The sequence below is a fragment of the Mastacembelus armatus genome, chromosome 24, assembly GCF_900324485.2.
Source record: "Mastacembelus armatus chromosome 24, fMasArm1.2, whole genome shotgun sequence".
Taxonomy (NCBI): Eukaryota; Metazoa; Chordata; class Actinopteri; order Synbranchiformes; family Mastacembelidae; genus Mastacembelus; species Mastacembelus armatus.
The window spans coordinates 9,849,099-9,875,857 of NC_046656.1; the positions used below are offsets into that span (position 1 = coordinate 9,849,099).

Consider the following 26,759-nt stretch of genomic DNA (forward strand, 5'->3'; position numbering starts at 1 on the left):
GTGGCCGAGGGCTGCCCTTGTATTTTCCTTCCTCCAGTTCAGCGATTCTTTTCTTTCATCTTTAACTAATTTGGATTCTCTACCAACTAAAGGATGAATTGATGACTGAAACCAGGGTTATTTTTGTTTCTCCTGTGTGTTTAGGAGGCGACATCTTTTACTGGAGTCACCTTTGTTCTTATGCTCACAGTTGCTGAGTGTACAGTGGCTGCTAGTGGGGAAATAGGTTAGTGTGCCTGTTTGATACCGGGAAGCAGAGGTGACTGAATGTCCAGGAGGAGGAGATGAAGAGGAGAGGGATGCCTTCCTGTCGGTAGCGCTCTGTAGCCCTGTGACTGGGGATGTTTCTGCCGAAATCCAACCTTTAGTGAAGCTGTCAGTGACAGAATTCAGGACAGACAAAGGAAAGTGCAACTGACACAAAAAATATACTTTTTTTTTTCGTCTCTGTCTTGTGTTTGGGCACCATGGACATCAACCTTCAGTCTCACCGGTTTTACTTCCCACAGATCTACTGTGCTGATCCAGGGGCTCAGCCACAGCTCGCTGAGTTCAAAGTCAGGTAGGCATCCATGGGTGGGAAAGGAGATCTATAGATCTATCACTCGCTCCTGAATGGTGGAGTCACTGAGGTGTGATGTCTTCATTTGCTTTTGTCAGTATCAGGTGCTTTGCAGACCCACCCTAAATGTAGCTGGAGCATCATGCTGGTTTGACAGTTTGTGCGATGTATGAGGCATTTCTGTGTATGAAGGGTGGTGCTGTGAGCAGCTGGTTGCCCTTGCAGGGGGATGGGGTTTGCGTGTTAATGTGTTAGCTAGCGCTGCAGAAAAGTGTCAGGCTCCTGGGAGAAGCAGAGGGCATTGATGGCCTATGGAGGAGCTTGCCAAGTTTGGACAGAGGGGGTGACAGTGCTCCGTTTGTGTTATATTTACCATCCAGGGCCTTGTAGTTGCTGGGGCCTTCTTGTTGGTTGCCTCTGTGGCTCTTTTGTTCTCTATGTTTGCTCCTCTCTGTTCCTCTTTCTGCTAAACTCTGCCTCTCCAGCCAACACTGAAAGTGGGGTGGCTTGTTGCATCCACAGCCGACGCCTGCCGTCATGGTTGCAAAGCGCTCCAAGACGCATGCTCAGATATGCAACAGCTTCCCTGCTCTTTGTCTTGTTGAGATGAAATTTTGCAGGATGGAGCTGTTCAAGCGTGCCAGAACTCAGACCTGATGCCGTGTGTCATCTTTTCACTCCAGTGAGGCACACATTATTCTTTTTGTTCTCAATCAACCATCATCAATTCATCTTCCCATCTTTGCGTCTACATCTTGAGATGTCTTTGTAATCTGGTGTGCGATATGTTTGACGATTCCACCTCTAACAGCTCTGATTAGTGCAGCTTTAAGGGACTCAGCCTGAGTTTTTAGCCCACTAAGCAGCTTTTATTTTGGCTGGTTGCTCCAGCGTGTCACTATCATGACCTGGCTGAACACACTGATGGTGCCACAGGAGTCCAAGGGCATTCACAGCACGGCGGCATCACCAGGAGGAAGAGAAGAAAGGAAAAAAACAAAGTGAGAGTACACCTGACGGTTTCACAATAGAGGCGAGAACAAGGAATAGCACTTTTATTTAAGCTATGCTGGCATTATTTATTATATTTTTGACCCCAATGTGATAGTGTACATATCATACTTACTTTTTTTAACACAAGTTAATATTCAATTTTTTCGGCCAGAAGAGTTATTTTAAGTGTTTTAACCTTAATAAACAATTTAAGAGCTTCGACCTCACCTCGGTGACCTTCTGTCAAATGACTGCATCAGCAAACATCAGGAAATGTCACCAGCGTTGGATGTGTCTGTGTAGACTGCAGCCTTAATAGAATAGAAAAAGTAGGAGTCTCGCACATTTGCCGCTGCTCCTCACACCTTTCCTCTGCTGTGCTGCAAGAGGGGCATATAACATCGACACACACACAAAAACACACAAATCCTGCATGCGTTCACAGAGATTAAAGCGATGTAGAGTGCAATGTGTGCAACAAATTCAAGCCCTTAAGAAATATTGTTTCACAAAACAGATTTTATGCAATGAATACTCACTTATTTACATCTGTCAGATTAATCACTTGTCATGTTTTTTTGAACATTGAAGATAAAAAATGGTAAAACCAGGGGAGACAGAGAGGAAGATAAGAGGAGGAAAATGAGATGAGAGGGAGATAAAAAAATATAAGACCAGAAGAGAGAGGGGGATGGTTGGATAAGCAAAGCTAAGCTAAAGGAAGAGAAAGTGGATGGTAAATATGAAACAGACAAATATGTGAAAGTAGATGAATATAAGAGGAGGCAGTGGGATTGTAAAAAACAATGCTGAGGTTTTTGGTGTGTCAAATTTTTATGAGGGATGCTGGGATGTTAGCACCAGCTTGAGCTCCATGGTGACCGTGCATGAGTTAGCTACAGTACAGCCAGATAACCATGACAACCAGTGCTGACCAATCCATGAGAGCAACCGTGCACCTACAGCACATGTATATAAGGAAATGAACAGAGAGACAGAGAGAGAGGGACCCCTGCTTCATGAGCTGTGTGCCATTGTTCGTCATTTATTCTGAAGATCCACTGCAATGCATGATATTTATTCAAAAAACTTTCTAAAGCAGGTTGTAATTTTAGTTTTTAAATTTTATGTAATTGCCCTGCTTGTTAGTAATTTTTCTTTGACCAGTTTTTAACCCTAACCCATGAAAAAAATGTTAAAATCCTTTCAAATGAATATATTCACACATATTTAACAGTGTTCTTTCCCTTGGTATAAGGAAATGAATTGGGCTGCTAACACTGACAAAATACCACTGGTGTGCATCTGTGCTATTAGCCAGCTGTTGACCACTCTTCCATTCAGGTGTGTCATCGACTGCATAGTGAAATATAATTTTCTTTGTGTGCTGTAACTGCAGCACATATTGCTAATAGGTTTTGTCCAGCTTAGCAATTGTAAATGCACAGCCCCTATTATTAATAAAAAAGCAAACATTACACCGGGAAGCTAAACCTGAAGCTGTTTCTGATCTTTGTCAGCTGAGACTGTCCTCACATGAAAAACAACAGCAACTGATGTTTGTCTAAATGACAATGACTTGATTTTTTTTTTTTTTTTATTCTCTAAGAAGCAAAGGTAAAAATAGCATGACATTGTTTAGCCTCACAAAACTGCCTGAGGTCAGGGTGGCTATTTGGATTAAAGGACCTTGCTGTTTGTTTTCCTTTTAGGACCTAATCCTAACCAAACCTCAACCACACCTGGGGCTGATCAGAAATTAAACTTGTAAACTTGTGCTGGTGACAGCAATACAAAATTTTCCTGTTGATAGGGATGTCAAATCAGTTCATGTTTTCAGTTACACCTGTTTTCCCTCTATGACGTACTAAAATGTATTGTGTGAAAAGTCTTTCTGTTGTTCTGTGTGGTGAACTTGTGTCGACAAAGCGATAAGATCTCAGCTGACTATGAGGTTTGTAGAGCGTCACAGTTCAGTTTATACGTCAGTGTGGTCTGCATTTAGATGTGGTGAGAGGATGGTTGATTTTTCTCAGGTTTTTAAATGTCTGCTGAAATCAACATGTCTTTTCTGACCCCCACTCCTGTCAAGAATAGGATTTTAGATGTACTGGCCGCTTCTCCCTTCGAGCTCGCTCATTTGATTCACCTTGAAAGCCTTTGACTTAAATCCAAGAGCTGCTGTAATGTAAGTTATTGCTTGAGGATTATGCCTTGGGATCATGGAAGGGCTTTCTGTTTTTCAGGATTCCCAGATGAGACCAAATGTCTGTATTATTCCCTTTGTGCACTGTGGTTTGACAGATTAGAGATGGAGTCCCCTGCACATGCATGTCAAACATAAGAAAGCACTGCTGGAAATTTGTGAAAGATTCTGGGTCATTGGATGCACTGACGGATGGTTTCTGGCACTAACAGGAATGGTACAGGACCGTGTAGCAGCGTGTCAGCCAGTTACACAGGCCTGTGAGAGTGTGTTCTACTGGTTATCAGGTTCTACTGTAGTCTGCAATAGAGAGCACTTAACCTAATGGCCTTCAACTGTAAAATGGATCACATGTAAACATGTCTGTGTTTGTGCAGTAGCTGCAGTTACTGAGGGGGAGAGAGGCTCACGCCATCTCACAACTTCCTTTTCTCACTCTCCAGTTTTTTCTCTTTTACTTTCTTCTAGACATGAGGAAGAATTTATTTTAGACAGTCCAGTGGTGTTGATGCTCCAGCTATGCTCTCACCTACGGTCTTCTCTCTGCTGGGAAATGTTTTCCCCTCTTTGCCAAAAGGAGACATGTATTTCTAAAAGTCACTCCTGCCCTTTGCTGTACTCCTTATATCTCTGCCTGTTTGATTTATCTTCCTTTTAACATCTTAATCTCTCTCTTCTTCTGTCTTCTTCTTCTGTCTTCAATTCACATTTTCTGTCACTTGGGTTTCTCCCCTAACCTTGTGCTTATTTTCATTCTTTTGTTATATTAATGAACAGACACTTACCAGAGGAAGTTAACTAAGTGTAATTCACTTAGAGCACAGTATCAGTTGGAGGTAGGCGAGGGCGGCCTGAGGCACTGGACTCCGTATTAAACATTCCAGCGAGTTCTTGTTAAGTCAAGGTCAAAATTCCCACAAACAGCAAACTAGACAGGAATGTCTGGCTCCTCACTTAACTCAGAGGCATTAATGCCCACACTTTACACAGACATGAAGCCTATTTGTTTCCTCCCAGCCCTCCCTTGGTTTCCAGAACTTGTATATTGTTGCTATATCTAAAATAGCTAAATCAGCCATCTAGTTATCTTGGACTGGAAACTGTAGCTTTTTTTTTTACAGTTTGACAAAAGACAGATTAGATGTTTTCCTGTATGTTTTTATTCTAAGCTAGATAACTGGCTGTAGCTTCATATTTACTGCACAAGCATGAGGTTGTTTGGCATATTCATGTGTTTGTGTAGAGCTGCAGTCATCAGGAAGCTATTTAGGATGCATTGTCTTAGCTGATGCTTCTGTTATGTCAGAGGATTTGACCGTCTTTGCAGAGACATAAAGGACCATCCTAAATCTAAATCCTCCACCACTGAGGCGCTCAGTTATTTTCCACTCTCTTCTGTCGCTCTGTAAGTCAAGTGAGGTCAGAGGCAGACAGCTCGTTCTTTAATTTCTATTTTGCTGTCTGGCGTCTTCTCTCGGTGATGTCAGGATGGTGCAGGATGATGTGAGGACAACAGTTTAGAGTTCAGACGCTCTAATTAATCTTCCCAACTCTCTGTTAGGTCTAGTGAAAACTAAAATTTTGCACAAGGGACTCAGATTTTCTCATCCATCACACTTGAAGATGCATGCAGGTGTTGGTCAAACATAAAAGTTGAGACTACCTGATCTGACTTTATAATCTCTTGATTCAGCGCTTCCCAATGCTGAGCCTCAGCATTGGCACTCAGGGTTGAGGAAACTCTTAAATGCTTTATGCGATCATGCGATGCAGCAGTAAAAGAAACCTCATCCTTGCAGTCTCTTCACAGGCTTTCAGCTGGAATTAAATCATAAATTTAGACCTGTTTTATGGCTTTTTTCTTTTGGCCATCTTGGCCGGCCTCCGAGGACTATTAAGGCTTTATCAGTGGTTTGAAAAGAGAGCAACAGAAACCCCCAAAGCAAGGCAACATGTACAGTAGACAGAGCGAATATTTATAAATTTGCTTTATGGTCTGTGGAGTCTGTAATACTCATAGTCTGTGTTTGAGATGAGGGTTAGAACTCATATAGTTGCATACACCCGTATTAATACACATGACAAGACTTGTGAGACAGTTGCTTGATCAGACAATAAGACAGGACGTGTGTGGTATTGTTCCATTGACAGAGCAGACTGTCTGAATGCTTATGTTGCTGTTTTTTTATTTACATCTCACTGCTCATTCATCTTTTCCTCACAGTTTTCTAGGCCAAGTGAATATTTCACTCCAGTTGTCATGCCGACAGATTAGCGTGGTCTCAGCACTGAGCGCTGGGGTCTGCAAGCATGTGTGTGTGTCCTTGAACCTCAGTGTGTGTGTGTGTGTGTGTGTGTGTGTGTGTGCTCCTTCTCTGCAGGGTCTACAGGCTTAGGCATCTATTCAAATACACACAAGCTGAATACACAGAAGTGGATACACACACACACACTTATAGTTTCATTAGCATGCTTTTGAATAACTCACACATCACATACGTGTACAGAGAAGAAGTGTAGAAATTAATTACGTGTTGCAGAAGTCTTAAATCGTAATGGAAGGTTAGAAAATGGGAACATACAGTATTTTAACTTACTTTCCAAAACGTGCCTCAGCTTTATAGAAGGATAAAGGCATTTTCCCACCTTCCCAAGCTCCATCACTTCAGTATTAGTTGGTCTACAGCACTGAATTCACAGTAAAAACTAATTAAAAGGATTAGGTCAATTAGCATTGCAGCTGCAGTCATGAGATTACAATGCGAACTTGTTTCAAGTCTCCACATGTTGACTCTTCCATGGTGTTGACAGGAACCGTAACCAGTCTCTGCCTGTAGTGCTGCAACACATTTCATAAATTTACAGTGCTTTAAACTAAATACCAACATCAAGATGCAAACACGGTCACACTGACAATGTTAATATGCTAATATTTAACATGTAAGTCTACAGTGTTCAATGTGTTAGCATTGAACAGATTGTGTTGACATGAAGAGTGAGAACTGATCTTACAGAGACCTTATAACTCCAAATATCCTGGCAGTGCATGCAATAGTTTTTTTTTTTGCGTTTTTTTTTTTTTCACTCTAAACCACAAATTTTTGTGGCTTGTGCCAGTCCGTCTTTGGATGTCATGCTGGAATACAACTATATCTCTAGCATGGCTGAAAACAGTGAATCATTGCAAAAACACTGGCATGTTTCTTCAAATAGCTATTTTCTAAGTCATCTTAAACAGTGCAGTGCTTGATTAACTTGCAAAAATTGGGCCAAAGAGAGATGTTTTAACACTCCAGGTCCACAGAGATGAAGTCTTAAATTTTGGTTCTAATATGCAGTCTCATATTCACTAATAATATGTGTCACTATCAATAATATGTGTCACTAATAATTCACTACTTCAGAGGACAGTCCGGACCGCTGAGAAGATCATCGGTGTTACCCTACCCACCCTCCAAGTCCTGTTCACCTCCAGAGTGAGAAAAAGAGCTCGGAAAATCACTCTGGATGCCACCCACCCGAGTCACCACCTCTTCCAGCTCTTACCGTCTGGCCGGCGCTTCAGAGCTCCAAACATCAAGACAGCCCGGCACAAAGGAAGCTTCTTCCCTCAGGCCATCCAACTCTTAAACTCGTAGCTCTCCACCATTCCCTTCCACCACCTGCACTATGACACTTGCACCTTCTTGCTCTTTGCACACCAATTAGTTCCCCTTTCATCCTGTTTCTCAGGTTATCTGTGCATTTTTCTCTTAGTCTTTTAGTTTTTTGTAGCATTTCTGTAGCATTTATGTTTACTGTTTGACCCTTTGTAGCATTTGTATTTATGTCTGTTTGCACTGGAGTACCCCCCCCCCCCCCCCCCCCTGTACCAAAACAAATTCCTTGTGTGTGTGTGTGTGCACACTCACTTGGCAATAAAGCTCATTCTGATTCTGATTCTGATTCTGATTCTGATTCTAATAATACTGAATCACACTACAGCTTTGGTTTCCCATCAACCACCCCTTAATAGCAAGACTGATGATCAGCATCGCTGAGTCTCTTTAACTACAACATTTACACAAGAACACTGAGCGAGCAGGATTTACACATGTTAAACTTATCACCTATTCAGCCAAGGACAGTTATTTATTTATTGTGTTAGACCCAGAGGGCTGTTTCAAAGTCTTGTATCAGCGCGGGCCTATTTTTCCCTCTCCTCAGTCTTCTGTCCCTTTTTACTCTCCCTTCTTTACTTTTTTCCACCTCCCACCCTTCACCACCAAAACCTCAAATACGCAAGCAAGCTGCTTATGTAACTGTCCTGCAAACCAGCCTGACAGTTTACTTTCTTCTAGACAATTTTTCACAGATACGCATAAACATGCTTACACACATAAATATGCAGTGATTCATAAAGAACCATGGGACAGAAGCACGCACGCGCACGCGCACGCACGCACGCACGCACACACACACACACACACACACACACACACACAGTTTTAATGCCATCCTCATGACAAAAAAAAGTGGAGTTATTCTTTTGGAAAGTGCAGAGGTACTTTAGTGGATGTCTTCTGTTTCTGCTGTTTTACTTTAATTTCAACCTTTATTTTTTTTTTTATGTTATATCATCCAGGTTTTAATGTTGGCCTGTCATCATTTCACATTCTCTTGGCCATTTAATGGAAATAAACAGGAGAAAAGTTACAAGATCAGTGTAATTGCGATGATCAGATTTAATTTCATAGGTCTAAACAAAAGTGATACAGCTCAGTGAAGTGAACATGAACGTAGAAACATATAGAAGCACAGAGTGAACCATTTGTGGTATAAAAGCCTGGTCACATGTTGTAGCTTGGTAAATTACCACTAACATGCACCCAAGTGGGACAAGTTAAGCTCCCCAAGCTTTCTATTTGATTAACACTTGTTCACTTAAGTGATAGTAGCTATAGGCGACTATTTGATTTCCCTCTTGTGCTGCTGCCAGCTTCTACTGGACTCTTGCAGCCTTTGTAGCAGACTTGTTTATGCACAGAGAATAGATTTGCATGTCAAAACATTCTGATCATATAAAAAAGTTTCAGGAGAACAAGCTGCCTGAACAGTGTTGCAGGGCAAACATGAGTGACATCAAACGCAGCAAGCTCAAGTTTCATAGAAAGTGCAGCAGCAACTGGGACAAACTCTTGCTGTCAGTGGATTGTGCATCTTCTCTGAAGTAGTGATTGACAGTAGATGAGTGCTTAGAGACTCGGATGGAAGCAGAAATTAATGCCATTTAATCAAAGTGGCTCTTCCTTATGCCAACTGGCTTATGTGGTTGGACTGCAGTGATGGTTTAGCACAATTGATCCCATTTTCTCTGAAAGCTGTGCTTTAGCTCAGGCTCAGTCTCATTGCTAATGTAGCTTTGTCCTGGCACGCTTATAAATGTTTAAGCTGTCAGCTGTTCTTCTCTCTGCTTTATGCAGCTTTGATGTTTTATGCAGTCTCTCTCACACACACACACACACACACACACACACATGTGTTTGCAGAAGTTTCATCGTGCACCCTTTTTGGACAGTTTCCAGGGAGAGGATTTTACACTGTTTTTCTCCTGTTCAGGAAAGCAGAGCATTTTGTCATTTGCAGTTAGAGAAAGATACAAATGGTTTGTGGTGGTGATTGTTCTGCCGACTAACTCTCGGGATTTGGCTGTTCCATCTAAGCAACTGGCTGTGGGACACAAAGACACTTTCTGTGATCTGCTCTCCTCCTCTTTTATCACTACTGAGCCACAGATACAAAACCATCTGTACTACCTCGAGGTATACAGTGATCAAGTGCAGTGAGTCTGAGACAGTGATGGACGAATGGACTGGAGTGATTTTCTGTCTTGTCATTCACCTGCGGGGACTTCGTAAACTAACATTGGCTTTAAAAGAGATGAAGGTGACAGGAGAGATGGGAATGAACTAGTCCCAGTCTGTTTGTCGATTAGATAGTAGGTCATTGCTGCAGTCTGTAATGATTGTATTGAGGCTGTAAGAACTGCTCTGTTGTTTTTGCAAATGAGAACCACCAAATCTCAGAGGACAATCCAGTATTTGGTTTGCAAATTACATCCTTTGTGTGAGAGTCAATTTCTCCACTTTGGGTTTAACACCCACCTTTAAGGATCAGGCGCGCACACACACACACACACACACACACACATATATAATAGTGGAGTGAAAATCATCTTCTAGGCACAGTCAATTACAGTCCATAGATATGTTCCATTTACCCAAAGCGACTGGCACTATACCAACTGTATATTAAACAGTGTCATGCATCAAGTGTGAAGAGTGTTTTAAGAGGTATTATGTTTAAGTACATTTATGTACTTAAAAGTATTCTCTCTCCAGGGTTTTCCAAACCTTTAGGGTGTCATCCTCTCTCAGTTCTTGTACATGTTGGCTTTTGGGGTAGTATTATTGTAGTGTAGGTTTCCAGATACTCTTGTCATTTCTGACAGATTGGGTGACTGCTGTGTGTTCTTCTTCATGTTGTTTTAAGTGTTTCTGTCTTCCTGGTGGTTTCGGCATCAGGAGGTTTACTATGTATTAACCTCTTGTTCTGGCTTCTGTAGCATCACTGGTCAAGCTAATCCATCAAATCAGTTTAGGATGTTTTGATCTCCTAATGACAGTACCCGCTGCCCACTGGCAGGTTTCCATTCAACATTGTGAGTCAGTTTGTTTGTGTTAATATATCGTCTGTCATCATCTACAACTACATATCAACTACAGAAACTGACTAGGAATCAGGAGGTGAGAGGTCAAACATTATTGGTTGCTCCAGAACAGAATCCCCAGCTGCTTATTTTTGTCCAGCCTCTTTATGTTTTTGAGGTTTGGCATATAGAGAAGAGATAAAGATAGAGATAAAGATTAGCTTCCTTATGGAAATCTTTTATCAGAAGAGTGAGAGCTCCTTAACATTTTACATTTCATCTTGGTGCAGCACTTTGGAGACCAAGGTCAAATTGTTGGCGATTTTCAAAGCCTTTCTAAAACGACTTTCACAAGCTTTGCTCTGGGGTCTGCTATAGAAAACCCAATGCTAATAGTGTCCTATGGAGATACTTCGCATGTATGGACAGAAAATGCTACTATTTGTGTTCTTGTTTAATCAGCATGGTTATGACTGCCAAAGAGGAAACCCCAAACATGACAGTATCAGTCACACAGTCACTGACTCCAAAATGCCACAATACACTGCAGGGTTAATCACTTTTACACAGACATAAGAGCAGACACGAAGATTTAATTTGCAAGCTTGCATGTGAAGCTTAATTCAAAGAACCAAAACCTCCTGCAACTTAATTTCCATTTGGAAACTTTAGCACTCCCCCCTCACCCAAAGTTTAGATGAACAATATGAAATTCTATTGTGAATATAGACATATTAACATGCACTGGTGTGTGTGTGTGTGTTTGTTTGTGCTTCTATTTCGGGCAGATTGGTCTTTGTTGTTAGCACACCGCTGCCTTGAGCACAGAGACCCTGGAAAAGTGGAGCAGGACAATATCTTTGATGTTGTAATGTCTGCAGGGTGGCATAAGAGCTGCAGCCTGCTGCACGGACGGAGGCCAAAACATTTTCTGACAGCACAGATCAGTGTAAGAGATGGACTTCAGACAGACTAGGACTGACATGCAAAAACACAGGTAGCACAAATGTTCACGAGAGAGCAGAGTGACTTTAATAGTCTTTTCTACATAATGTTCAGTTATGAAAGGGTCACAACTGACTCAGAGTGCGTGATATAAAAACTTCAGTTCCTCAACAACTGATTTACCCTCTGGCTTGTGCTGATTCATTGAAACATTCAGAAAAAAAAAAACAATATCATATACTTTCAGTATCAATGAAATTTTTAATAGGTAGCACTTTATTAGTCCTAAATGGAAATCCAATTCACACAACAGCCGTAAATTATGTAGAAATGTGCGAATTTCCACCTGTACATTTATGCAAAATGCCATTACCAAGCAGTCATTGTGTTAAATTTAAATGAGCAATTCATCAGCAGAAGAGATGATCAAAGTGCTCACTATGCTTCATACCTCAAGGGTTTTTTATGTGTACTATTTCCAGCCTTATTTCTCTCTTTTACTATCTGTCTCCTCCGTGATCCAAAAGCATATCCCTCTTCTCTGACTGCCTGTGGTCGTGCTATTCATCTGGAATCAGAGGAGTGATGATAGCAGAGTAAATTTTAGTGTAGGTAGACAGGAAGTTTGGCTCCAGAAATAGAAAGGGGAACTAAACGCTTTGATGCTGCTGTTAGAGTGAACGAATGTGAGTGGTCCAGGTGTGAGCAGAAAATCAGAGCTGATGAAGCAACTGCAGAATACTTGTGAAATGCTTGCATCAGACCTGTGGCTTACATACTTTAGGGAAATATTTTTAAAAATGTATTTTATGTGTGTGGGAGTTTGGGTGACAGAGTTTATTAACCCAGAAGTGACCTCAGACCCAGAAGAGAACAGCTAATGGGGTTATGTGTGTACGGCTTGTGTGTGTGTGTGCGTTTTTTATTTTTTTTTGGTGTTGAAAAAGAACAGGGTTGCTTTTAAGCCATAATTATGCTTTTCACATTTTCACATTCAGTGGGGGCAATGAATAATTCACGTGTTTATCACCATCGAGCCTCATTAATCTGACCTCAGACAGACACACTGACCTATTAACTTAACATGTTTGATGCTGAAAATCCGGTGCCAAATCTGTAAATAATGAGTGTATTATTATTTTCTGTTTAAAACAATTAAGCTACAAATCTGGCTGTATAGGACACCAATGTGAGATGTGGAGTTTTATCTGCATATGTTGTTCAGTGTTTTGAGACAGAGCGAAGTTAACAGTCAGCAGTTGCATCAGTGAAACTGCACTGAGCATCACAAAAAGTTGGTGAGAGAGCTGCAGCCGTAATTTGCACAATGCCCACCATGCATTTTCTCCTACACTCAGCTGCAGCTCTTAGTGTTTGTGTTGCATTCAATTGCCCATGGGTGTAATAATCATTGTCTACTTTAGGGTTATTTTGTGATGTTTAAAGTCATTTAGGCTTGAAATTCTATTTGATCCTGCACTGAGAAATAGTCCTGCCAGAACTATTATACTGTTAAATAACAGTAATATGAGAAGGGCTTGACTGAGGAGTGAGCACCTTTTACGCTTATATTTGACTCCCTGCATCAATCCTCTTGCTGTGTGACTGGAAGAGAGGATTCACAAGCAGCTGTCTGAGATTTCTCTGTCGCCTAGAATTTCCTGTAGCTCAGTTTAGTCCTGAGGACCAAAGAGGATGGCATTTAAAGTGTCTGTTTTCATGCTTGCGTCTGTGTGCGTGTGCTGTCAAGGTAAATTCAGAAGCATCTGATTTATTGATGCAATGCAGCGCAATTGTTAAATTTTCAGCAGGTGTGGCGTCGAACCATCTACAACAACTGGAGCTTCGTATGTTTGTGTACATTGCATATGAGTGTGTTTTTTGTGTGTGTGTCCTATAACTGTCAGTCAGAAAAACTTCCTGCTTCCTTTCTGCCTCAGCTTTTTCACAGCTTCTCTCTCTCTCTCTTTCTCTTCCTTCCACCGGTCTATCTCCTTCTCCCTGTTTTTCCTCTTCGAGTCTCTTTTAGCACAAGAAACTCATTTATTCATGCTGCTGGGCCCTCGATGCCATTTTCAACTAGTTGCCAAGAACTCCTTTTTAAAAATTTACAGTCGACAAGTTAAAGAAAATAAATTAAACACGTCATTGCTCTGCTGGTTCTCAGGCAGATAACCACCAAGGCCAACTTACCGTGACTGTAGAGGGTGCACAGCCTGGGAAAAAGTTTTTGGACTGGACCATTCCCAGACCTACACTGCTAGCAGGGATATGCTATAACTATTTCATGATAAAAGCAGTTTATCCTTTACAAATGCTGGTAGGCTTTTTTATTTGGACAGAGCCAGGCTTGTGGTTTCCCCCTGCTTTCACTCTTTGTGATACGCTAATTGTGTACAGGCTCCAGCTCTGTACTTAACATACAGAAAGTGGTATTGATCTTCTTATCTCTTGGCAAGAAGGTGAATAATGTATGATGCATATCTGTCAATCATTGTACCTTATGCAGCATTCACACACTAGTTTCCAAAACCAGAGACTTTTCCTTTTTTTTTCTCTCTCTCTCCTTCCCTGACGCAACTCTTTCACTCAGCCTCAGGGGTTGATCCACTAATTTTAGCTTGGCAAAGAGGCAGAGACACAGATGGGACCCTTCTTGTTAATCTCATTTGCAAGTCAAAATTGTTCCTCCACACATCTTTTTACCTTTATTCCTCATATACTTGCACCTTAAGCGCCTCTGCTGCCCTTAGCTCTGCAGAGCTTCTGCATGGGCCTTTTGTCTGTAAACACACAGAAAGTTTCATGAGTGATCAGACATTGCTCTCATAACAGGCACTGCTGGCCCAATAAAATGTGTGAGTGTGTGTGTGTGTGTGTCTGGATGTGTGTGTTACAGTGAGAGAATGTGGAGAGAGCAGAGGTCTGTGATAAACACAGTCAGCTGGCAGAGCAGGCATACCCAACACTGGAGGCCACACACGCACACACACACACACACACACACACGCTCATTAAGAACATCAACAGATGCTGGACAAGCACTTTATTACATTTGGATTAGACTGTTAGTGTAACAGAGGATTAGAAGTCGAATGCCTCATTCACTCATTCAGTATAATTATCCCACTTACATCCTCAGACAAATGCACAGCATGTGATTGTACTGTTCAGAGAAATTGGAAATCACTATTGGAGATAACTGTTGACTGGTGTACTTCATTCTTTATATTGAAAACTGTCCAAGCTCAGAATAAAGTATCTGTGCTGGATTGTAGCGCCTACACGTTATCAGACTGAGCAGAGAATGTTTGGAGCTTAATGATGGTTCAGTCCTAAACCTGTGGTTCCTTAGTTTTTTAAACACTGTGCTACTGTGATTACAAGTGACAATTAGAGGATAATCCTAAATGCTAAACTCCTATTTATCAGTAGTAGTGAAGACTCAGCCCTGAGCATTATACAATAATACTATTACATAAAGTTAGCTAATACAAAACATCTGTAATGCACTGACCCCTCAAACATATCTGGTGGATGCTGACCACCACAATTTACAATCTGACATTGAGATAGACAAAGCTGGATGATGAAAATGAATAACGTTACAAAATCAGAAACATGCGGAAAATTGATTGTAGTGAATATCTGAGTTTGGATATCTATCTGAAGTTGCTGCTTGAATGAACCGATGGATTCTACACAATCTGCCCTGACCACAATTAACATGCTTTCTTTTCTTCATCGATCTCTTTCTCTCCCAGTGAGCAGAGCATCTGCCAGGCGCGGGCCTCTGTCATGGTCTACGATGACACCAGTAAGAAGTGGGTGCCCATCAAGCCCGGGCAGCAGGGATTCAGCCGCATCAACATCTACCACAACACTGCCAACAACACCTTCAGAGTCGTGGGCGTTAAACTGCAGGACCAGCAGGTAGTGTCCATGTCACACATGCTGCAGTTTGAGAAAAAAACAGAAGTGAAAATTTCTTATTTTAAACATATATAGATTTTTCAGTTGGCCAAGTTCTTATTTATGAGTTGGAGAAAATGAATAGCTGTTTTTATTTACTCAGCTACAGTTCATCTTTCATCTCCTCCCCCTCGCAGGTGGTTATCAACTATTCCATAGTGAAGGGCCTCAAGTACAACCAGGCCACCCCAACTTTCCACCAGTGGCGAGACGCCAGGCAGGTCTATGGCCTTAACTTCGCCAGCAAGGAGGAGGCCACCACCTTCTCCAACGCCATGCTTTTTGCCCTCAACGTCCTCAGTGCTCAGGATGGAGGTGCGTTCCCTCAGTGCATTAGACACGCACATCCTACACCTACTAGCAAAATGCTTAGGAATCCAACTATGGACAATTTCCTTCTACTCACACTCATTAAAGTCTCATTATTACCTACCTGAACATTAACACCAGCTTATCTCCCTTCTTCTCAGAGAGGCCCTGCAGCATTCATAATTCAAAATGCAGATTGAACTTGCATGGTCAAACATGGCAGCAGATAAAGGCTTGCCATCATTCTGACAAAGGTCATATCTGGCAGAAGGTTTGGAAGACGTTTCCCTGAAATGGCAACTTAAAAAAAAATATATATTTATATATATAATACATCTGCCACACAATTTTATCATTGATGCAGTAGTATCTAAATCTAATATCAATTCAAATATTAGAATGGGGCGTATCAATAATGCAGTAAAAACTGATAGGTGTGTAACATTTTAGCTTGCTCTGTCACACATCTTAAGTGTAACTAACAGTTCCCTACCTCCCCCTGCTATGTGGGCCTTCTGGTTTAAGTACGTGCCATTATGATACATCATAATTTTTAATCATCTTACACTGATACAGTCTGCTCTCAGGCCATGTGGTGTGTGTGAAACTGAAATTGATCATCAGCAGAAGTATTTTATATTAATGTAAAAGCTTCATGACTTAAGTCCGTCTGCTTAAAGCCAGATTTGGATATGATGGTTTATGTGTTTCACTGTTCAGGAACATTTGCAGCTAACCATACAGTTTTCTTTAGCATGCAGGGATTCAGATTTACTGCCTCCAGAACCAGATAAGGATTATATGTCAAGTGCACTGATTTCAAACATCAGATCAGTTATTTAGATTTTTTTTTTAAAAGCGTAAATCTTCTAAAACATACATCTCAAATATAGACATGATAGGAGTTCAGCTGGGAGCCTTGTTGTATTTCATCCCTCTTATCTTCCACTTCATTTCCTGTCATCTCTGTTTGTCTACTATTAACTACACTCATGAGGTTTAGAGCATAGATCAGGTTCATCTGGCACCTAGTCCCCTCTGGTGGGCACCTTGAAAAATAAGTCATAACACAGCATCCTCAGGAAATGATTACTGATAAGTAAGTTTTTATACAATATCTTCTTTAATCTACAGACATTTTGACACATCTTTGTTTGAAAAACACAGATGTAATTAGTGACATTTATAACAGCTGCATTTCGTTGTGCTCTCTGTTATGGCTTCCAGGCACACGTCAGTGGAACAGAGCCATTGTTAATGCTGTTAGTTTAACCTGTGTTTTCTCATGTCTTCTTTAAAAAGGGTCTGTTCAAAGACTTCTTGTTGCAGCAAGACAGGCTGTCTGATTCCTGTGTGTGCACTAGTCTGCATATACCAGTGTCAAAAAGAGAGAGACAGACAAATGTAAATAGGGAAGTGATAGAAAAAGACAGAGTGAGCATCACAGTTTGCCAGCAGCAGCAGCACTGTGTCCCACCCCCCCTCCACAGTCCTCTCTAGCCTCTTAATTAGAATGAGTCATTGAGAAGCTCTCCCCTGGGTCCCGTGCTGGAGAACAGATCATTTCATCTACTTAATAACACTGCATGGGGAACAAAGATGCTCGAGTGACAGCAGCCAAACACAAGTGCCGAATACACAAGGGAAGAATACACAGGGTGAACAGATAGATGGACTGATAGCCTGAGCTCGCTACAATTCAATAGTGACACCGGCTGCATGAAGAGATACAATCAGTGTAGATAGATGTACTAACAGTGTCACACACACTCTCTCCCACACACACACATAGACTGTGGAAAATGTATGAATAGGTGCTTTCATGTGCATGTGTGTGTTACTGAGAGAGGAACAGAGAATCTATTTCTGTTTTCCTGTGCCTTAACCTCTTCTTCTCACTGCAATTAAAGGGATTATTTAAAAACACATTCACACCTTGTAAAATAAAAATGAGGATGATGGATGATTTTTCTACTGGTCTAAGCAGGTGTGTCTGCACCCTCTAGTGGTAAACAGGTCAAAACCTGACCTTTTGGAGGACAGTGCAAGACCCATGTCAAGTTCTGCTCCAGTGCTAAAATAATGAGCCATGATAGATGAGCAACAGATTAGAAAAATTATATTCTGGGTTTAATGACATCTACAGATTTATTGAGACTTATTGGTGATCTGTAGCAGTGCGTTACTTTAGTTAACAGTGCTTGCCAAATCAAAGATTCACTGTTCTGACATTTTGGTTTCACAGCTTGTTGGACAATTCATACCTATGAATGCCTGTATGATGCAAGGCTGTGTGGGAAACAGCTCACTGTAATATCTGTGTGTGTAAATGGCTTTAGGCTGTGCAACCCACAGGCAAACTCTGCCTTTTGAAACATTAACCAGAGATGCTTGCTACGCTGCTGCTGCCTGGAGGTGTGGGTTACAAGAAAATGACAGATGATACTGTGGCTGGGTGGAGGAAGGGAGGAAGGCCGGCAGGTGAGCGGAGAGATACAGAGGGAGGTGATGGAGGAGGAGGAGGAGGAGGAGGAGGAGGAGGAAGGATACTGTAGCTGAAGGTGAGAGATGATCAGCAGGGAGTGGGTCTGTGAGTGGCTCTGTGTGTGCTACAGCCGGTTCCTCTTCTTCAGCATGTCATGTAGGTAGTAAAGATGTGTGTGTGTGTGTGTGTGTGTGTGTCTGCCTCTGTTTGAACATCTGCATGACAATGTGACGCGACAGTGTGACTAAGTGGTTGATGATCTGTTACAATGAGATAGTATAATTCAGGCCAATGTCACTCTTAAGTCAGCATTCATTTACCAAATAATGTAAATCAACACAAGCAATTGGAGCAGGTTACTTCAGGCTTTCCCTGTACTTCTGGTCGTCTGTTAATCTCTTTGTGGTTTTACAATATGAACTTGGCCTCGGAAATGCAAAGACTGGCAGATTAATGTCAGCTTTTAACATGTGAGTTACCAAAGCATTCCTGTTTTTGATGTACACTCATTTAAACCTGGAGAAGAAAATAGATTAAAGCTTTGAAAGAAGTTAAAAAAAATAATTTATCACTCATACATGTTTAAGGGAACAGAAGTTGTAAGTTGTTGGCACGTCTGTGTCTATAAGGTGAGGTGACCGGTAGAAGGCGTGACTCAGGTCTTTTGTAGTCTGGTGTTATTTTTGTGCTGCTGTTACTTGATCAATGGTGGCCATTAGAACCAAGGGCTGGATGGAGAGTGACTTCCATTAGAGATGTGAGCAGTGGAGAGTATCATCAGTGACTATTGACCCTGAAAAGGGCCTGACTGTGTCGAGCTGTAAAACTGTTATGTAAGGGACACCTTCTCTTGGACAGAAGGGTTACAGGGTCTTTTTAAACCAGTCTAAACTACAGACATGTTTTTGTTTTGAATACACTGACAACTATCTCCATTACCGTTTAATAGCAAAGAAAACATATATCAACAAAATAAAAGTCTTTAGACTGCAGTTCTCAAAAAAACATCTACTGCTAAGTCACAAATCTGAGTGTAACTTCTGAATCTTTGTTCTAAAGTTGTTCTCAGGAAGAACAGTGTAGATTAATAACGTCCCAATGTCAAATGTTTCATTGAAAACTGATGATTGTCTCTGATTTGGTTATAATCCCTTAGTTGATGCCCTATTGTCCTAATCATGTCTTAAAATTAATTAGATTGCCTATCTGGTTCTCAATCTGCACATCTCAGTTGTGATGTTAAACAGATTACATCGTAAGTGCCTTGTAGCTCTTATCACATCATTAGCAAGAGGAGGAGATTCTAGTGAGAGCCACAAATCTTTAATTATGAGCCTCCTCTCCTGTGATTTCTGAACATCAGTAAACTTCAAAATAGTCCCAGCTGATTTTGTTGAAACTAAAAGATCAAAACTGTCTCTGTAAACTTTGATCCCAAGCACAGATTTCACAGAAGCCGCAGTGTGTTGTCACTGACTCAGCAACTGCAGTCAACACAGTTTCCTCTGTTTCCAATTAAGGACTGTCTGCTTGCAAATAACTGACTTCACTTGCCTGCTCTGTTTTTACTTTTCCTAACAGTTCGCCCTCCGGTTGTGAGTCACAAAGTTGCAATTCATTATGAAATAATACTCATGGGTCTGCAACTGTTTTTCGTGTTTGCGCTGTGTTGTGCTTTCAGTGACTGAACATGTAAAAGGAAACAGATACCAGGCAACTGTTTGTGTGAGAGATGGGTATATGGTTCTCAGACAGTATTAAGAATCAAGTGGAGCATCATGTTTCCCTAATAGAGCATTGTGGGTAACAGGAGTAAACAGAGCAGCAGGGGGACAGTGGGGCTAAGCAGCTCTGTGTTATGTGCAGTAGCACTTGGATTATGTTCTGATTGTCTTCAGCTGTACAAGTGGATGAATCAATTTATGCTCATTTACCAAGAGTGAGGGATTAATATGCTTTTCATCGCACTCATTACAGAAGAAAGAGGACCTAATGATCAAATGCTGTTTAATTCCCTGTCATTTGGTAGTTAATTGTCTTGACAGGCACTAATTTTAATTAACATTATAAGGCTCATAAATGGATTATTAAAGCCACTTCATCCATGTGTCTGTCTCTCTTTCTGCATTTTGTGCATCTTTAGGTCCAGCTGTCCAACGCCAAGTCCAGAATGGACCGACTTCAGACGAGATAGAAGCTCAGAGAGCGAGGTAAAACTGCACTGACAGTTGAAATGGTCCAAATGGGTTGAAAAATGTTTAAAGGTCTTATTAAATCTATTTTTTCACTTCACACTTCAGACACTAAAAAAGAGAACCAAATCAGTAAATATAACTTTCCTTTGGGATCAATAAAGTGCCATATATCTAATTAGTTATTTATCTGAGTCTAAATTGCCCCATGGAACTGCAGTCAAGTGGTAATTTACTGTAAATATCTCATACACAGGTAGTCATTTGATCCATTGTTTTATATAAAACCACTGACTATATCAGCTTTAAACATTCAGGATCATATACAAAATAAACAAACACATGTAATATGTTTAAGTTGGTAAAAACTAGGCTTGATGGTGTGATCTATAAAGATTTTACCCCTCAAACACTCACCAGCTTCATCCAGCTGTGTTGGTGTGATTTGATCAGATTTCACAGAAACCAATGCAGGCAATAAAAAGGAAGGAGGATACAAATGCAGGAAAGTTGGTGCATTGTAGTGCTTTTGTTTAAAGACACAATGAAAGAAACCAATGAGAAAGGTACAAAAACAGAGAAAATCAATCAATCAATGACCAAATTATCAAAACCGTTTTCAGTCTGGATTTTTAAATAAGAGACGGATCCTGGAGACAAGCAGTGGAACAAAACAACAGGAACACAGGATTCTCTGCTGTATTTTGATCTTTCCAGACTGTTAGCTGATGTCAGTTCATGTATGATGGCCTGTTATTTTGCTGAATTATCTCCAAACCCGTGGATGAACTTTAAGCGACCTCAGTTCAAGCGAGTACGGTGGTTAGGATTAGGATAGTAAGTGCAGTCCCTTGTGTCTGACAACCTGTCACACAGAGAGAATCTGAACTCTGGCAGCGAGCTGAGTTCTGTCAGGGACACAGAGGGTATTAAGAGGAAGAGAGGGATGAAAGGGAATTGGGATAACTCCCATCAGTTATAGTCTTATTGAAAAAAAAAATGGCTAAAACACAAGAGGTTCTTTTGTCTAAATCCTAGTGGGAGATTGAAGAAGAATCCAAAATAATTCATGAGTAGTATTTAAAGTGATGCTCGAGGTATTTTCCATTGCTTACAGAGTGGCCAGCATTTCTTCTACTTTTATTACTCTCTCCCCTACAGAGACTGACTGAGGCAAACTAGGTCTTTGTTGCTGTTATTAAACCTGATTCAGCTCTGCCTATTGGTTCAGCCAGATGCCAAATACCAGGGCTTAAGAGAACAAATATGATGGGAGTTACAGCTCTGTTTGATCCCATGTCTGCTAAACTGTACCTCTGGCACAAAGGATTACGGCTGTGATTATGAGGGAAGATTGTGTCTTTATGCATGTGGGGTTCAGGTTAGTCTGTGCATGTGTGTGTGTGTGTCAGGGGATGCAAATTAATTTAACTGCGCTCTCTCCAGTGATAGTAAGGCAGTATTACTCAGCAGCTATGCTCCTGCTGCGTGTACTGCCGTCACATCGGGGGGGTTTGCTGGCTCAACACTTCTCCCCTCCAACACACAGCTGGAAAATTCCACTTCCTCTCCATGAACGGTGTCCTTTCTCCCACACTTTCTCTCGGTCCTGCATCGTGAAGTATATATGGTTCTCATATACCACAGATGTGAGGAAAGAAGATGAAAGTTTGATGGGAGCTAAGAGGTGGAGAATGGGGCTGCACAAAGAGAAGGGAAATGAGAGTGATGGGGGTTTGGACAGAGTAGGAGCCAAGACTTCAACTTCAACTGCAAGATCTTATTTGAAATGAGTACACAAGTGAATTATTTCAGGTTTCATTCCAGGCTAAATAAAAAATAAAATATTTAAAGTTGCACTGATCACTATTTTTTATCAACAATATGTTAGATGACTATATGTACCCATTAGAGAGGACTCTGCAGAACGCCTTAACTCTGCAAAGTGTTTTAGCATCTTTCAGTTCATTCATTTAGTTTTACAGCCCAAACGTTTAGCTGTTCTCATGAGTGTTACTTATATATCCAGCAAAACAACTCTAAGGATCCAGTGGATGCTACCTGCCCAGAAGCTACAGGCATAGCAGAGCATGTAGCTATTAATGAATCAAATATTTCCTCCAGGCTGGAGTGAAAATCAGAGCTAAAAGGAGAATGAATATTCTCTGATATTCGTCAGGTACACAAAGGTCCGATCTCAGATTAATGCTAAAATGCCCATACATTAGCCATAGCAATTTCATAAGGTGAAACCCTAACCCTATTACAAACTTATATTGATTATGATGTTTGGTTCCAGTGTGTGCTGTTGATCTGTCTGCTGTCAGTAAAGCCTGTTTCGGTTGCTTGTCTTATTTCTTTGGGACTGCTAATGTTTGACGTTTCTTTGTCCAGCTTTAAGGAAGGAGGACTTTTACCTGGGTGGTGCTATGGCTGATTAAACTGTTCCTGCAAGTCCCAAAAAGTCATAAGACATGACTTAATTGATGTTAAGTGACCAGCTGTGTTTCCTTCATGTTCCATTAGACAGATGATGGAGCAGCAGCAGCAGATGCAGGCACACATGGAACGGGAGCGTCGGTCGTCCAACTCAGGTACATGAAGAACATAAGTCATCTATAGTTTATATTTTTATTGTTTAATCATTTACAATAAAACATTTGTTCATAAAGTGCATCTGAGCCTAAATACAGGTAGGTATACACATTTAAACCACTGAGAGTTTAACCATCTTCACTCATCACACTCCACTCCTTCCAGGTTCTCCTTTCCAAGGCCATCCTGCTGTTCTCTCTGTGGCCCCACCAGTAGTACCTCCCCCGATGAATATGGGTGGCCCTCCACCCCCTCCGCCACCACCAGGACCACCGCCGCCTTCGGCAGGGGCACCCCAACCTCCTCTCCCTCCTCCTCTGCCCATGGGTGGAGGGAGTCACGGGGATGAGCCCCCTGCACCAACGGGACTCGCAGCCATGATCGCTGGAGCCAAACTGCGCCGCGTTCAAAGAGTGAGACACAGATTTATCTTTGTAGCTTTGATGTTCTAAATAAACCTCTCCAAGTCATGCAAGACATAAGTGGATTATCTCTACTGAACCTGACTGACAAGCTTGAAAAGTTTACTATTTGTATATATCAGAAAGTAAGGTATAACTTTGGACCCTCCACTCCTCAGCCAGAGGACAGCTCATCAGGACCCAAGAATGACGCCAACCGAACAAGTGGGGGCAGTGGAGGACTCATGGAGGAGATGAATGCTCTGTTGGCGCGAAGGTCAGAGCAACTAATAGAGAAAAACAAAACAATTTTACATTGATATCCTGCAGCCACGTTAGAATAATGGGTCACTGGAGTATTTAACCAATAAGGCGTTCAGGATTTATGTGTTTATTACTACAGTATATACAGTAGTTAAAACTTCTGATATTCACTTCTTTCTGTCTCTCAGAAGGAAAGCAGCTTCAGAGAAGCCTGAGGATGGCCAAAATGTGAGTGAGTTTGATATTCACAAATCTGGTGTTCACTGATTGTTTAACAGTAGTAACTAAAATAAATAGATCATTGAGGTGTGGATCATGGTGATTACATGAGCATAACATTGATTATTGATATCTTATTTTTGATTATTTGCATAGTGATTAATGCATAAATGGGCACAGGTGACGTCAAACTAAATGAAACATCCTACACCTCACACGGTGGTGTTCATGATGCTCATAGTGGTGATGATAATGATTTGTACTGGTTTCAGGGATTCATACTGGTTTTTTTGTTTTCTTTAGGATGACCCAAATTCTCCGTCACCCAGCACCCGTGGTGGACAGAATGCCACAGGTGGGGAAACAGAGCACAGTGAAGCATCTCCGAGATCATTCATATTCAAAATAAACATTCAGCAGACACACATGCAATTCACAAAGGAACAAAAGGGGCTGTTCAATGTTTACAGCAGGCTTGAGCTAGAATTATATCAGTTTTATATAATATACTGTACCTATGTACTGTATGTCTATACGTGTGTATTTATGTGTTACTCTTTCATATGCTATATCTTGTCTGCACTAGTAAGAAATGCAAATTCCTTTGTCTTGTAGATGCTGCAAAGAAGCCCTGGGAACGAGCTAACTCAGCAGACAGGTCAATAGTTTCAAGGTGAGAGATGGAAGCACCACAGCTCATTAGCTATGTCTCTCAGAAGATATACTTAAATCTTAGATCATTATATATATGTGTATGTGTGTGTGTGTGTGTGTGTGCGTGTGTTATTTTACAGGGTACGACCTGGGGGGAGTGGTGGCGACACAGACTCATTAGACCTTGATAGAATGAAACAGGTAAAGAAAACACACTTGTACTTTCACTCAGCCAACATTAAAATTCAACAAGTAAAGAAATGTGTGATATATTGCAAACATTACATTATCGATTTGTTTGCACTTCATCAGGAAATCTTGGAAGAGGTGTTTCGTGAATTGCACAAAGTGAAGGAAGAAATCATTGATGGTATGTTTGATTTTCTCTTGAAACGCTAAAGAAGGCTAATCAATATTCAGGAACACTCTCCCACTTCTAATTCATGTTAATGAATGTTTAATTGGAAATCTCTCCAGTGGGAGGGTGGCAGGTTCGTTGTTGTGTAAAGTTTTGGCCACTAGGTTGCACTAGAATCCCAAACAACTGAGTATTGAAATTTCATACATCAAAGACTGAAATACATACAGGAAGCATGAATACTTACATAAAATATATTTACTCACATGGATATAAACAATACAAATAGCTTTGTTTGTTATTCATATCTTAATTAACATTGTTATTACTTGCATGTTGTAATTCATTACAAAGCAATCTGGTTAATTATCACATTACAGAGACTATAACATGTATATGAGACATATACTTATAATTCACTAAAACTAGATACTAGATAAAACATAGGATTATTTTGGGTAAAGGCATCACATTTGGGGAAATGAACGCACCCTTTTCTTTTTGTTGTTTCTGTTTATTACAAACTATTACAAGCCTGTCATGCAAATCTTGTGTTAAGTTTTTAAGTGAATCCCAGTTCAAATTATAATTGAAAATGTTTTTACAGCACTGCTTCTAATGAGTAAAGTGAACTTCCTGTGTAAAATCTGTGGTGCTGCCCTTTAACTTGTCATTCCACTGAGAGTATTAGATAGAGGGCTTTATGTAATATGTAATATATTATCAGTCTCACCTTTATTTTAAACCTTGTTCTTATGTTTTCTCTCCTTTGCCTTCAGCCATTAGACATGAACTCAGTCGAATTAGTACGACATAATCTTTCAGAGCCACTCCCTACAGTATGAACCATCTTCTCGAACCATTGCCCCTGCAGCAGCTGCTGTGGCCCTGAGGAGGAGGAGCAGGAGAAGTCAGGAACGGAGGCCCAAACTGTGACATCTACTCATCCTGTTCAGCTGTGGTGTTGAAGCAACAACAGCAATGTTGCTGTAACACCTCAGTCATGTCTGTGTAACATTTGATTTGTCTGTTTGGAAAGAAAGATGTGAATGGGGCACACTCTAGCACTGATTACTCTCATTTCTTAACATTTTCTGTCTGTTTGTTAGCCTAGTCTGCCTCTCTGTCCTCGGCCTAAAGGAAAAAGGATAAAATTCATATGATTTTATTTGTTTTGCTTTTTTCACAGGTTTGTTTTAAACTTTTGTTATTATTATCATTTTCATTATTATTACTATCACTTTTAAGATTGTCAGTGGTAACGTTAATATGAGTAGTAGTAATGTAGCAAGTATAATGTTAATGATGAGGAAATGATAAGGAGAATATGATAGTAATAATAATGTTCAGAATATTATTGCACATCAGTTTATGTCAGACTTTTGTATTTTATATTGGTTGTTATCATTTGGTTTTATTTTAGATACAGTTGTGAGCACATCCAATTTGATCTCATTATTTGATCTGGTTTAAAGGTTGTTTTTTTTTTTTATCCTTCTTGCCAACACAGCTACTTGTGGAACAATGGCAGAAAAAAACAGGCATTGACCTGTAACAAAGGGTGGGATAAACTTTGGATATTGCAATCTTGTAAACAAAACAAAAAAAAATTAAATAATACACCAGAGTATTTGTGATCATGTTGTTGATAAAATGTTTATTGGCTGCAAGGATATGGTGAAGTATTGTTCATTTTGTTCTCTCCTTTTATGACAAAGTGCTTCCTGGTTTGACAACAAAAAATGAAAAGAAACGTACTAAGTTTAAAACGAATTCAAATAAAACTGTGAACAATGTCTTGGATAAATGAGGCTGTCTCTTTCCTTTTTTGTCTGGATACCAGTGTCTGACTCAAAATTCCTTTTACATTTTTTTTTTAACACAAGACCCTGTGTTTATTGAATAGGTGCCATAAA

The 26,759-nt window shown here is 40.6% G+C and overlaps 1 protein-coding gene across 2 annotated transcripts; it reads left to right on the top strand.

Moving 5' to 3' along the window:
• On the top strand, positions 1–26,221 carry evlb (Enah/Vasp-like b). Of its 2 annotated transcripts, none has more exons than XM_026318758.1 (13): positions 1–562; positions 15,159–15,327; positions 15,504–15,681; positions 20,304–20,370; positions 22,879–22,946; positions 23,113–23,360; positions 23,528–23,625; positions 23,801–23,840; positions 24,135–24,186; positions 24,447–24,504; positions 24,626–24,686; positions 24,798–24,855; positions 25,623–26,221. In XM_026318758.1, exons 1-13 carry the CDS (start codon positions 468–470, stop codon positions 25,658–25,660), a joined length of 1,230 nt encoding a protein of 409 aa, XP_026174543.1. In that variant the 5' UTR covers positions 1–467; the 3' UTR covers positions 25,661–26,221. The 2 variants fall into 2 exon arrangements, with proteins under 2 accessions (XP_026174543.1, XP_026174544.1); XM_026318759.1 differs by having other exon boundaries at positions 25,718–26,221.
• Positions 26,222–26,759: the final 538 nt, after the last annotated feature.